Source organism: Lissotriton helveticus, chromosome 12, assembly GCF_964261635.1.
Source record: "Lissotriton helveticus chromosome 12, aLisHel1.1, whole genome shotgun sequence".
NCBI classification, from domain to species: domain Eukaryota; kingdom Metazoa; phylum Chordata; class Amphibia; order Caudata; family Salamandridae; genus Lissotriton; species Lissotriton helveticus.
The window spans coordinates 269,139,264-269,153,207 of record NC_136073.1 but is presented as its reverse complement, the minus strand read 5'-3'; the positions used below and the strand labels follow the sequence as shown (position 1 = coordinate 269,153,207).

Genomic DNA, 13,944 nt, shown 5'->3' with positions numbered 1-13,944 from the left:
AGATTATGTGGCAGCTTTTATTGAAATATGTTTCTTTTAGCCTGCCTAAGAAACAGCACAGAAATCATATTATTCAGGAGGACATGTTGTTTAGAGGGAAAAAGCTGAGACTTTTAGCACTCGTGTTTATTTCACTTTGACGGGAGATACAGACGCTTTCACCATTTCTGGCCAAAAAGAGTTTCTCAGGCGGCCTTTGGAATCCGTGCGTGTCCTTTCCAGGCCATAAAAGCCTTTTTTACCCGCATAGAAGCCTCATCATATGTGCCCAGCCAGCTGCAGTCACTTGTCGTTTATTGACTGTGTGTTAATGTACATAAAAACGTTAGACAATAAACACTTGCTTGAAAGCAACTTATCACCCAATGCACGTGCATGCATCTCCCTGTCGCCACCCCAGTCTCCACTGCCCTCTCTTCCCTCCGCCCCCCACAGTCGTCTGCTCGCCTTCTCTACACCAGGTCCCATCACCCCTGCAGAGCACCCTCGTCTCCCCTCCCTCGCCCCCGCCTGTTGCACCATGCCTGCAAACGCTGTGCAGCTCCACGCATGGACCATGGAGTGTAACAACAGCATGTTTGTTGTGCGGATTATTTTTTTCTTCAATGCCTGCTCAGCGACCATTTGCCTCTTCAAAGGCTCCGCTCCCCGCCCCCCGCCTGCACCACTCTCCTACTCCCCCTCCCACCTTCCACGGCCGCCCTTTCCGGCCCCCAGTTTCCCCACATCACTTTTCACCATGGACTCTATTTAAAGAGCTGGGCGCCCGCTTTATTTTACAGCATGTTACGCGATTTTCAATAGTTAAGTCAAACAAATACAAGACGTATTGCATTGCAAATGTTTGTTACATTTGCTAATGCTTGCTCCCTCTATTTGGCTACAGCTGTTGCCTCCTCCTCCTTCCTGAACGGAAGAATAGAGGCTTTCACACTTCACCTAATACCGAGGACACACAGAAACCTCAGTGATGTCGGTGTGCTCGTCTTTGCTCCAAGGCTGTTTTAAAACGTCCACCCCCTACAACATTGTGCGCATTGGGTTTGAGAGAAGCAGAGGTTATATCATTTTTTTCTAATATCTGCGTGCAAATCCTCGGCGCAGATGTCCAGTTGTGTGTCTAACACACGACCTAACATTGTATTTTTCATAGGACACCTAGCCCTTTGCATAGAGTGGGCATAGATATGTAAGGGCACCTGTGTGACTGGCACATATTTTAGGCACAAAAGTTATTTACAATAGTTTAAGCTATTGCTATTATAAATTACAAGAACTTTTATTTCAATATTAATTATTTTAAAAAATTAAAAGCCATTTGTATTTATTAGATGAATACATCTAAGTCACGTACATACAAAACATGTTGCATTACAAATGCTATAGGTGTCACAGTTGAAAAAGTTTAAAGTATTGGCATTGTAAATGACAAAGCTATTAATTTGGCTATTTTCAATACCAACACATTAAAAAAGAAATTGTCATTTACAAAACCAATCGCTCCAACTTTTCTAATGCGAGACCTATTGCATTTCCAATGCTTGTTTGGCATAGAAACTGTGCCAATTCATGTGAGAGGTGGCAACCGAGAATTACTCCTGAGACGCAAAGAGGCTACATGGATCATGCGTCTTCGAAGCATTGAGTGCGGTTTGAATTACGACCCAGAATTACAGTTCTTTTTGGGTGATTAATAAACTAATGTACTTACCTCGTAATTACCTATCTTATTGTTTTCCTGTCTTTCTCCTATATTAAATATGATTACTAACTTACATAAGAAATTTAGAACCCCCTTTTTTTCTTTAGAGCACCTATTTGTCATAGTCGTCGATTTTCATTACTACCCACTTCATGATTATCTACATAAACTTAGTCTAGTCTACAGTCGCACTATACATCTGGGAGGTAAAAGCCCTTGCTATGTACCATATCCGGTACTTTTTTGAATACCTTCTGTCTACTTTGGTTGCACTATGACTGAGTTAGTACATTCTTCCATTTGCTATCATCAATATCATAATTAACTAGACACTTTCAATTGCGCGTTCTTTTTCGTTTTCTTATGAGACTGGGTGCTTTTATGAGACATCCACCTTCTAACCACATTTTTTATTCTAAAATCTAATTCCTTTTTGAAATTCTGACATCGCGATAATTTATTGAACATGAAATAGACTTGGAACTAGACATATCTGCATTTTTACTGGTTCCTGATACATTTGAAAGAATTGTGAATTTAAATACGAACACATTCTCCAGTCAAGCTATTCTCTATGATTATGTGTCCGCCCAGTATTTCTTCTTCTTTGCCCTTGCTTCACGTTTAGACTCTGGGCAACGCTCTAGTTTATTTTCCGGCGCATCCACCGGTACTTAAGGGAATTGACCTTCCGGTCACGTGTCCGTACCAGGAACACGGCGCCGGGAAATTCAAGAGGGGGATTTTCTTCACCAAGGTAAGCGGCCGATTGTGCCCAGCGCTGAGGACTTCCGAATGTCCTTATAAATGCAATCCTAACACGTATTGCGTTTTTTCCTAATCCAGCTTGCTAACCCTCTCCCATTTTTCACTTTCCTTTTCTCTTTTTTTCGTATCCAAGACGAAATACTCCGTGAACAGAGGCACACCCGCCCTGTCACGAAGACCTGTCTCCTCCCGGTTTTCACTCCAATTGTGAAAAATCGAGGTAGGTTTTCGTTAACTATTTGGCAGCCTTTTTCAACCGAGGATGTTCACTATTAGTGTCGGTTATACTGGGTTTTGACTCACCTCTATTTTACACTTTGTCCACATATGCAGATCATTACAAAAAACGCTAAAAAACGGCCTTTCACCCGAAGTCCGAGAATTGAGAATCCGGAGTTTTGCCTAGACTAGGCTGTGCTCATTAGAATAACTACGATCCACAACCTCTCTTTCCCGGTGAGTGTTCATATGTGAATACCAACACTTACCTATTTGTGCAAACATTGATCACGTAATGTGACTTGTTTACCCTAATACCATTAATAATTTCCCGTATCTCATTTTTATTTTTACTTTGCTCCGTCACTTCCCTCTTACTTTTTATGAGGAATACTCTGTAGACGGACGGAACTACCTGCATCCAGCCCACCCCTCTTTTGACAATAATTTTTCAATTATGATATTGTTCATCAACTATCTGTTTCCTTCTTGTTTCCCCTTGTGATTTTTGTTTTTCTGGTTTGGTGCATTACTATTTTTGACCACTCACTTTTCATACCTTTTTCTGTAGACAAGAACCAGAGTCTACACACTGACCGGCTCTTTTTTCGCCTCTATATCTTAAGTGTTCTCCACTTGAAACACTTACCACACGAAACATCTTTTCCAGGTAGGATAGTGACTAGTGTCTACCACTTATACGCGTGATTCCATGTGTTACTGAATAGGCTTAATTATGGCCCTATACACTCACCTACAAACCCATAACGGTAGTACCACCGGATATATATCCAATTTTATACTATACTCGTTAGACTACGCACAGTATGACTGGCATTTGCTCAACTTACAAATGTACTACTCAGAACTTTCCTGTTATTAAGTCACGATAAGAATCACCCAGAAGTCACATGGGATTTCGTCCTTCCTACTGGACACATTTCTACACTTCACCCACTTCTTCAACCGGCCAGTGTTTTTATTATTATTTTTTCCGGTAAAATGTATCTTTTGCTAGACCTGTCGTTTATCGTGTTTTACTCACATATGTCACCTGATGTATGTTTTTCTTTCCCCACACAGACACATCAAGTCACCTTATAGGCATGCTTCCTGTCACCTTGGTGTACACCATAGAGTCATTAGCTACTATTGTGGCACAAACAGAATGTAATCTTATACAATCCCATTTTGTATTTTTGTTTAGCCCTGAAGATTCGCAGTTGTTCCCTGCGATGAAACACGTGTTGGCTTATGATTTTGGAACATTAAACAGAAAACGAACACTATAAAAACGGACTATAGATCTTTTTACAGCCTTTATTTGTGCTCTTGAACACTGAATGTTTGAATAATCACTATGTGTTTGGATTTAAATCGACTTTTGCATGCTGATACATAGCATTATCATATTATTACAATTTGTGTTTAGTGCAGGGGCACTGCAGTTTGAAATTGTTACAGACCAGTTTCTGGTCTATATTGAGTGGTTGGGAGGTGTTACCACTCGCCCCATTGCCTACACTGTTTACTTTGCGAATATATACCCATCAGCGGTTACCCAGGTGTGCGCCATATTACTCTGTAGCACGAAAAGACCTCTACAGTTGTGTTTTGTATCCTCCTATCAGTCCCTCCTATGGCAGGCCTTAACAATCCTGAAGGCAGAGTGCTTGGAATTATGTGAGATGGTGCTCTGGCATGAGCTGAGCCCGTTTGCAGCTTGCGGAACCAAGTCCTAATAGCTGTTCCATGATAACGCTATACCATATACTCTTAAGTGCATTATCAACCTCGCGGTTAAATGCTAACTCTGGTATAACATTATCAAAACATGTCGAGTAAGGTGTCATACGAATTGGAATACTACCCCCTCGCCAATTCTGGCGACGGGGGTAGCATTCCACCCTTCTAGAGGGACACGACATGTATGTAACTGTGAACCCCGGTTAAAGTTAACTCGAGCCTCAGCATCACAACATGGATGCTGCCACCACAGACACAAGTCTGACCTCCTGCTGCTGGGAGTCCTTCCAGCGAGGGCGGCTTGGACAAAGGGTTTCCTGCCTTGGGAGGTGCTAGCACCACCCTAGACAGGGTTTTGTGTATTGGGTAGGATAGGCCTGAAAGGAATGAGACATGCCTGGGGCACACAAGGTGCCCTGTGCATACACCGGTTCAAACCAGTTGCTGGGGCATCCCTGCCCCAGCTCTGGCGGGAAACCGGACAAAGGATAGGGGGTGTAACCACCCCCCTTCCTGGTCCCATCCAGGGGAGGGACCTAGTCAGTAGTGCAGCCCCCTTTAGCAGGATAAAGGTAGGAGCTGGTCCCATTCCAAATTAGATTATCCTGAACTATTCAACAAGAAGAAACTCTGGCCTTCGACGTTCTGCTCCACAGAAGACTGAAGAATCTCCCTTGTGGACAAGGAGTGTCCACCCTGCAACTGCAGGCACCATCAAGCGTCCAGCGGCTTCACTTTGTCGTCTTCCCTCGAGGATCCAGACTTCAGAGCCCGACGAGACCCGGATTCCCAGACCTCTCCGACCTCTACCTACATCTACAGCAAAGCTGAGACCCGTGGGTGTGACGAGACACGTGGGACCGGCCATCTTGAACGAACCTGCACTTCGCTTCCAGCACGACTCCCGAGGTAAACTCGACCAAGTGCTTTGGGGACTGAGAAGCCCCAGCCCCGAGCAGCCCCTGCACCGAAGACCAGCCCTCCAGCATCCACGAGATCTGCGTGGGGACCTTCTGCTTGTTTGCTGCTCGACGCGTTGTCTGGTCACTTGCCGGCTGGCTAGTGGCCTCCTAGACGACGAACCTTTGAATCTTTGCTGCTGGTCTGGTTGCTCCAGACTGGCCCTTGCTCCCTTCCAAAAGAGGGGCACCCGGACTCTCCTAGTCCGCACCAAACGTCTTTTCCACTCACCGCGTGGGTTGCCTTTGCCAAGGCCTGTTGACTCAATTTCCGGATCCGACACCGCCGACAGCGAGAGCCTGCGTGGGACAGCTCGTGCCTCCATCCTGGTCGTCAAAGACACCTCCTGGTCCACGTGGCTGCAGAGTCAAGCATCCACTCTTCACCTGATCGCGACGACAGCACCTGGTTCCTTCCTGGTTCCACACCGGTCACTGGCTAGTGACTTTGAACACTGTCCCCTCTGCTTTCAGGTCCTCTTCTTCACCGATCCACCCTTGGATCGCACCGGACATCTTCCTCCTGGTCGCCTGCAGCATCTTTTCTTTTAGGCTCAATTGACTTCAAAGCGAGAAACCGACACACTTTGGCACCTATGCACCCGCAGCCCGTGGGTGAGGTAACGAGAGCATTTCGGTGCTCAAGGGTAGTCTAACTGTCCTAGTGTCCAATTCCACAGTCGTTGTTGTCCTAACTAGTAAGGATTGTCCGTACTCACCTTTAACTTGAACTGTACTGTCCATAGACGTTGTTACGCATCTCGCGTGTGAGTTCACACTCTGCACACGCGTTCCGTGGGCCTCCTATTACTGACCTGAAGTTAGTGTAGCGTGGTCCCATCGATCCTACAGCCTCTGGACAGCTCCATTCCTTTTATCGACTCTCACATTCCACTTACTTAGTATATGGTTTGTCGTGCCCCTAGGGCACCATTGTAATTTCGTAAGAGATTGTCATGTGCTTAGCCCTCTGACCTCATAAAGAGTTCAGAGGTGGTGTTATTAATAAATATACTGTTTATTTTCATAACAACCTGTGTGGTGTCCTTTCATCTGGTATTCAAGGGGTTATATTGTGGTAAAACAGCTGGCTTCACATGCCAAAAGAGTTTAGCCTAAGACTGCTTTGTCCATGCTACCATTAGGATAGCTGGTCTATAAGGTTGACTTACAACCAATCACCATAAGGGTTGTTTGGACTGATACAAGGTGATCACTAGAACTAGTGAGCATCATATATCAGGCCAACTTCTCACAGGCAGCTAAAAGTCCCTATCAGATTTTCAATGTATCTTGTCTAGTGACTCCCTTCAAGATGCGGAGCTCCGCTGTACCGGTCCTTGATTTAGCAGTTCCCGGGGGATTACCTGCCCCAAATCCATAGCAGTGGTTGCGGAGGGTGAGCGGAGCCGGCTGCGGGCGTCCGGGGTTCCTGCTGGGGCCGTTGTGAGCTCCGACAGACAGCGCGCAACCGGCTGGAGAGACTGCAAGATGGCGGCCAACTGAACCCCTGAGTCGCGATGACCGGGTGACGCCCGCAGACCGACAGCTGCCCACACGGCTCCGGAGGGGTTTGCGGCAGTAAACGGAGACGGCAGAGGGTGCCTCCACCTTCCAGAGCACGTCGGACACAACACTCCAGCAGCCCCGCAAAGGGTAAGGATCCAGCTGGCATTAAAGCGAGTGGTACCACTGGGAGAGTTCCACGTGCGACACCAAACAGAGTGGCGCCTAGCCGCCGGCCCTGCAACCTAGTGACACCCGCGCATAGCTCAGGGAGAGGGAGGTGCCTGGCTGGGGTGGTGTCATCCCCTGCGCTGGTGCCCAAACGAGGCAGCTGCCTTCCACCATGTAAGTGTACCACACAAATGTTCCTATACTTGGACATATTCAGCAGGATCACTCGTCGGATGTGTGATGGGCACTGCATCTGTGATGGGCACAGCACATCAAGATGGCCGACATGTAAGGAGTTCCGACTGGGAAATCCCCGGCCAGGGATTGCCTTTTTGGCTCTGGTCCCCCAGAGTCTACCTCCTCCTTGGACCCTTCTGCTCACCTGGGATTGTATGGACTGTGGTCAGTTGCGCATTTGTTGAGGCAGCCAAGTGCGCTGCCGACAAGATGGCCCCAACACATGTTGAGACCTTTCCAATCAGCATTTGATGCGTTGTGTCCGCTGGATCCCATGCAACTAATCCAGCTTCCCATCTAACTCCTGTGTCCTTAATGCCTTGTAGCTGCACCTCTTCGTAGTCATTGGCAGCGCACCGTCCCTCTGCATACTAAACACCCCTCTGAGCGAGAAGTTTCCACTACATCCACGGCTAGGGAACCTCTTTCCTTTGACGTCACCAGTGATCTCTCCCTACATCCTCTGACCTGGGGGGAGCTGGATGACGAGGCAGACGGCGCCTCCCAGTGACACCAGGACTAATGCCTTAGATTGAGCTATGTCGATGCCCCAGGGGCTGAAACTAAAACTATTTGTACTTGCAGTGGAGACCGAGTACCCTTGGCCGATATTCCGATGGAGCTGTCCGAAGCAGCTATAGATGAGTTTGGCTCCGGTGTCTCTTTCAGATGTTCTTTTCCAAAGTCCGGTTGGCCTGCCTTGATCTGCATTCCTTTCCCCTGTTTACCTTTCCCCCTCTACCTCCATTCCCCATACAGACGTGCGTCTTGGCTATGCTACTCGCTAATAACTTAAATTACTGTGTAATCTCATGTTTTTCCTCCTATGCCTACATTTGGCTTGTAACTGATGTAATTTGTGTAACCTGTAACTCGCTGATCCTCATGTAAAGCGCTCTGATACCTCCGGGTCTAGCCAGCGCTATATAAAACTCAAATAGAATAAGATCGTTTGATATTAAATTAAATCACTCTCTTTCACATACACTGATGCAACATGCAAACATTCTGTGTCACAATCATGCTCTCTTATAACACTCTCTCCCTGACATGCATAAGGAAAGCCAGAGGACTGTGTCTTGCTAATTGTTCACTATATTATTTCTCCCACTGTAGGGCAGTGAAGATCTACACCCCTGGGCGCAAGGACCAAGGAGAGCCCATGACACCACGTCGTACTCCTGCCCGATTTGGTCTGTAAACATGCTGATTTTCGGCTGATGGGGCTCAATGTGAGATTCCCTTCTTCCTGCTGCTGTGACACTGTGGGAATCTTAGCACTTTATATGGGAAGCCCTCTGAAGAGACATGCGTGGACCCTGGGGAGACACCGTGACCAAGTACAAGAGGACACCACATTAGGATTTTTAATACAACTCTTGCAGTTTCATTGGAGCCAACGAGGTTCTGATGACTTCTTATCTGCAATTTCCTTGACATTCCACAAAAGAAATTCTGGTGGTAATCCTGTGTGTCCATCTTGCCAGGCAAAGGTGACAGACTTTCTGCTTACTATGGTGAATCGATGGACATCATTTTGCTGTTTTTAGCTTATCATCCGAGAGAAGCTGTTCCATGAAGGTATTGCTGAAAGTATGATGAGGGATGGGGTGGCTGAATGTCAGTTGAATGTATTAAAAAAAAACAAGAATCTGCAAATTGTCCACTAGACGCATCAGAGAGAATTGGATTACAATGTAGACATCTCAGCCATAAACTCACAAGAGTTAAGAGCGAGCTGCCCAGGCTCAGAAAACAACCACTCTTCCAAGCTGTGCCAGCATTTCAGTCTCAGGTCAAGGGATGTAGAAATCAAATCTGCCAGGCTCAGGTACTAGAATAGGAAAGTCTTAACTCTACCCTCCTTGTGGATGTAGATCCTGGGATCTGCAGTCTTCCATTCCTGGGTCCCAGTGTGAGAGAAATGGAGTGTCAAGTCTGTCAGCAGCAGATCCTGGGATGAGAGATTCGGAATATGTCTGTGTCACTCTGTGGCCTAGCCAGAGACCGAGCACTGGGATGTGCTGGTCTGAGTTTTTCTCCTGAGATGGAGCTGAAGACGTGAATTCATTTGTGAATATGGGTAATAGGTGTTTGCAGCCTTGCATTGAAGACCATTTGTTTTCTTTGTGAATGTGTGTGCCCTGTGGCAAGGGCTGTGCCCAATGTGTTTTGTATTCTCAACTCATATATGTAAATGCAGATTCTTGCTGGGTTGGTATAACTGTGTAATATAAGTTCTTTCTTTGCCCTACTCAGTTGGAAGCAAAATTAATTTTATTGTTTTTAAAGACTTTATTGAATTTGAAAGCTTTTTGTCCTGGAACCTGAGTAAGGCATGTATAAAAAGGTGATATTTGTCAGACTCTGGTTCTCTGCTGTCTCATTTTTGACTTTCAACATCATCTCAGGATACAATCTTTTGGTTTAAATGCTTATTCTGTCTGACTTACAACCGATATAATTATGTGTTTGTGATGGGCTCAAACAGAAACCTTGGAACATCTCTTATTGCCAGCTAATCTCACTGTAGATGCCCAGTCTAACATGGTCTATCACACAGGCTTATTGGGCTAGGCCTAGCTTTGTCTCCCTTTTAAATAAACCAAGCTCCTGCAGGCTGGGCTCTAGCCAGCTACCTATTAGAAAAAAAGGAATGGTATGCTTTTAGTTGGCACTACAATTATGGGCATGTGCTGAAAAATACCTTCTCTCTCAGCTTCATTTGAGAATTGTGTGATGGAAACGCACATCCCATGACTCACCTCACTCAGCAGCCCTTTGGCAAAGATTAATGCATTTGGTTGCAAAAATGTTTTTGTGGCTTGCAGGTCTGTTGTTTGGTTTTACTGACCCGTATACATAGATGAATTTAGATGATGCAGTTGCACCTCTGTGGGATTTTGCACGCCCCTAACGCAGGTATGTGCCTTCATTCCGTTCGTAAAGGACCCGGTTTTATGATATATAGATGTTGTTCTACTCACCATTGGCCATGTTCTTTTTTTGCCTATTATGTGCCATATCAGGTGTCTGGTATTTACCGTGATGTTCTTCGTAACGTGTGGCTAGTAAACTGTAGATAGTATATGGAAAAATGTTGCGTCAAATATTGATCCAAACCACACATTCTTTTTCACTCTGGATTCCTGTGACTTTGTTTCTATTAGGATGTTGAGATACTGTGAAGCACTCCTTTTACCCAGAGAGCAGTGTCAACAGTGAAGCACTGTTATCCTTGGTAATACTAAACGTACTCATGTACCATACTTTCAGTCCCTTAATTATGTACCTACAAAGGGAGCTGCAGGGAGCATTGGTAGGCTGATCCTACAAGGTGCTGAAAGCCACCTTGTGACGACTCTGCAAGTGGACAATGGTAACCTACCCAAAATATTTTAAAGACCAGGCCATTACTTTCTCAAGGATAATGTTCCCTTGTAGATTGAGATTAGTCTCATAGTAATATAACGATATACATGGAGAAACCTGTCAACAGTTCTATCCTGAAAGTCCTCACAAGACATTCTTTAAGCATTATTAACCAATCCCGGTCTGGAACAGAGCCTCCAAATAGTAATGCATGAGCAAGGACGAAGTCGCAGAGGACGCTGCATTCTCTAATTTATATTAAAAGGTGGTAGAAGGAAGGTCTTACACAAGTTGTTATATAAAAGTATTAAATTACTAATTACTTCCCTTCAGTCCACAGGCATCCACCAATTCCTCACACCAGTCCATGTTGGGGACTAGGGGCTGATATACTTCAGGGTCCAGCGACCCCCCCCCCCCCATTCCTTCCTGAGTCCCATCCCATAAGAATAGGGCTCAGGCTCCGGCCTGGAAGGCATGTCTCCAGTCGGCGCAGGAGTCTGCATCTGACCGCTCCCCTTCAGCTCCGGGGTCGGAGTTGAGAATGGGGATGGTGCCGCTGCCTCCAGGAGATTCACCATTGGGGCCGGGGATGGTCGCAGGCATTCGACCGGCGCCAGTCTGGATCCATCTTTGTATCCAAGTGGCCCGACTGGAGCCAGGGGCGGAGATGCTGACAAAAAACCATTGGATGCCCTTCCCAAACCCCAAAATAAGGTGCATGGGCTCATAAAACTCACGGAGTTGGGTGGGGGTTGCCCCGGCTTCCAGAAACTCGAGGAGGGGCGGAGCCAGCCTGGGCTAAAGCGTGGAGTCAGGCCTCCAATGATGATGCTCCTTTGTCTCGTCTGATGACGTTGGTGGGTGGGGAAAATTCAAAGACCTCTTTAACTTCATACTTTTCTTGCGCTTGTGGGACTTACCTAATAACCAGGAGCACAATGAAGATCTTGGGCTCTTCAACCCATCCTGGGACCTTTCTCTCGACCGGGATTGAGACAGTCGCGGTTTTGCATCTTGGTTGGCAAGGAGCGTGACAGAGCACTCTCTATAGGGCTTGGGCTGCATGGCACGGCAGCCGAATCAGGTTGTTGCGCTGGAGGCACCAAAGGCAAGCAAAATGCGGGTCCATCACCGACATCTGCAATTAACAGGCACCTCAGGGCTTGAACACGGCCTTCCTAGTGGACATCCTGCCACACCAGGAAGAAAATCACAAAAAGACTTCGATAGAAAGTCAAAAAAGGACTATCAAAAATTGACTGGGGGTAGCTCTCTCTGGATCTGTACTGACCTTCTGCGGAAAGAAAAGAACTGTTAGCACGGGTTAATGCCAATATAGGCTTCCGGTGCCAACTAACACCACCTGTCACTACGCAGGGATTCTGCTCACGAAAAAGTTCTGGATCCAGTGTCACTCCTAGACTTAATTCTAAGGGAAAGAATCTGGGACTAGATAGATCCTCTACCAGATAACTGAAACAAAAAACACAACAAATAAGCAAAAACAAGCTTGATATTACACTGAATGTGAAAGTAAGGCATAGGACATAACTTTGTTCTCCAACCATTGTAAACATTGTTTAACCTCTGCTCAACAAAAGAGTTGGAACATAATGCAGCCTTGTTGTTCAGTAATTCACCTACAAATGTAATTATTAATATAGAGAACTTCCAAAGTGCCCCACAGGAGGATGTCATAATTGTACAATTCACGCTTATCACACTGCAGTAGTAGAACATTCCTCCAGAGCTTCCCCTATGAAATTCTGTTCAGAAGAGCTGCTGTGGGAGCGGGGCAGTGTGAAAATAACCCTATCTCATTGTAGGACTCCCGACTTGTGTTAGAACCTGGGCATGAAATCAGCCAAGCGGAATTGGGAACTGTAAGGATAAGTAGAGATTTTCGGTTGTTAATTGTCTGTATCTGATAGAGACAATTAGTTATAGATTCCTTACCTTTAGAATTACTGGATCCGGAGAACTTTTTCATCAGCAGTACCCATGCACGTCGATAGCTGGTGTTGGTCGACTCCGCCTTCGTCGTGGTTGCCGTAATGACATAGCGGTATCTACTTAGATGCCGCCCTCGCGCGCTGACGCCAGTTCTGTTTTTTTTCCCGCACCAGCCAGCGCTGAACCGGAGAGAGTGGTACGTCCAGTCACTTTTGGACTGACTTCTTTGCGACTTTTGGCGAGAAAGTGTTTTGAGTCTCTCGACTCCTGGTGCACGCAGGGATGTCCAGTCATCCTCAGCCCAGCTTCAAGGCTCGCGACTCCTGTCGCAAGCTGATGTCGTTACGGACCCACACAGCGTTTGCCTGTGGTGCCTGGAGCGCCGCCATGATCCCAAGTCGTGTTTCGACTGCCGGGCCATGAATCCGAAGTCTGTGGGAGTGGTCCGAAAGCTTCTCAAGGCCCGGCAGTCCGCTCTGCGCCGTTCTAAGTCACGGTCGCTTGGGAGGTTGAGGAACTGGTCGCAGAGTCACTACCACTCGTCATGGAAGTCTTCACACTCCTCAGGTAAGTCTAAGAACACAGAAGAAGTCCAAGAAGCATCATCGCTCTTCGACTTCTCCCCATCCGTCGGCCGATGCGACAAGGGTTGCAGACAGTGACCGTCCCGCGTTCAGAGCCTGACGGGTCGACTCCAAGTTTCCCTCTCTTTCCAGGACCCGGGCGACCCCTGCCCAGCCTTGGAGTTTGTATTAAGTGATGCATGCCACCTTTTGGCAGTCCAAATCCGCCGGCACGCCTTCGGGCCCGTGGACTTGGCTGGGGGCCCTGGGCCTTCAACGCTGGCAGTCCAGCCTCGGCACCCCAAGGTACCCTTGGATCCAGGCCTGGATCTGGATAGGCACCAGTGGACCTTATAACAACTGCCCCGGCGCCGATTCCACCGGCACCACGTCCGCACCAGACGCCGGTTGTGTCCCAAGCTGGCGTCAACCCCGGCCTCCACCCTGACTTGGACACAGAGCTGGACCGACGTCGACTGACGCCGTATCCGGCACCAAGCGGTACTTTTGCACTTCTGTTCTACTTTGATGCTTCCTACAGGTCAGATTGGCAACCAGAGGAGGGTGAGGCGGACTGGGAGGGGTCTGTAGACCCTTTAGCTGACCAGTTGGATGAACCAGACTGGAGAGAGGAGTTGGGGGAAGCCAGTGGTCTGGATACCTCCCCAGACCTTTGCAAGCAGTCCTCTCCTACCGTGGCTATGGAGGAGGGTGCTTCATACGCAGTGGTGTTGCGTAGGGCGGC

At 47.1% G+C, this 13,944-nt stretch overlaps 1 protein-coding gene across 1 annotated transcript in view; it reads left to right on the top strand.

Annotated features, from left to right (window-relative positions):
- Positions 1–9,673, top strand: part of DHX38 (DEAH-box helicase 38) — a 1,077,951-nt gene extending 1,068,278 nt beyond the window's left edge. The window contains exon 27 of the mRNA XM_078670369.1: positions 8,425–9,673. Coding sequence (XP_078526495.1) covers positions 8,425–8,509 — 85 coding nt within the window. The 3' untranslated portion in view covers positions 8,510–9,673. The remainder of the gene's footprint in view (positions 1–8,424) is intronic.
- The last annotated feature ends 4,271 nt before the right edge of the window (positions 9,674–13,944 follow it).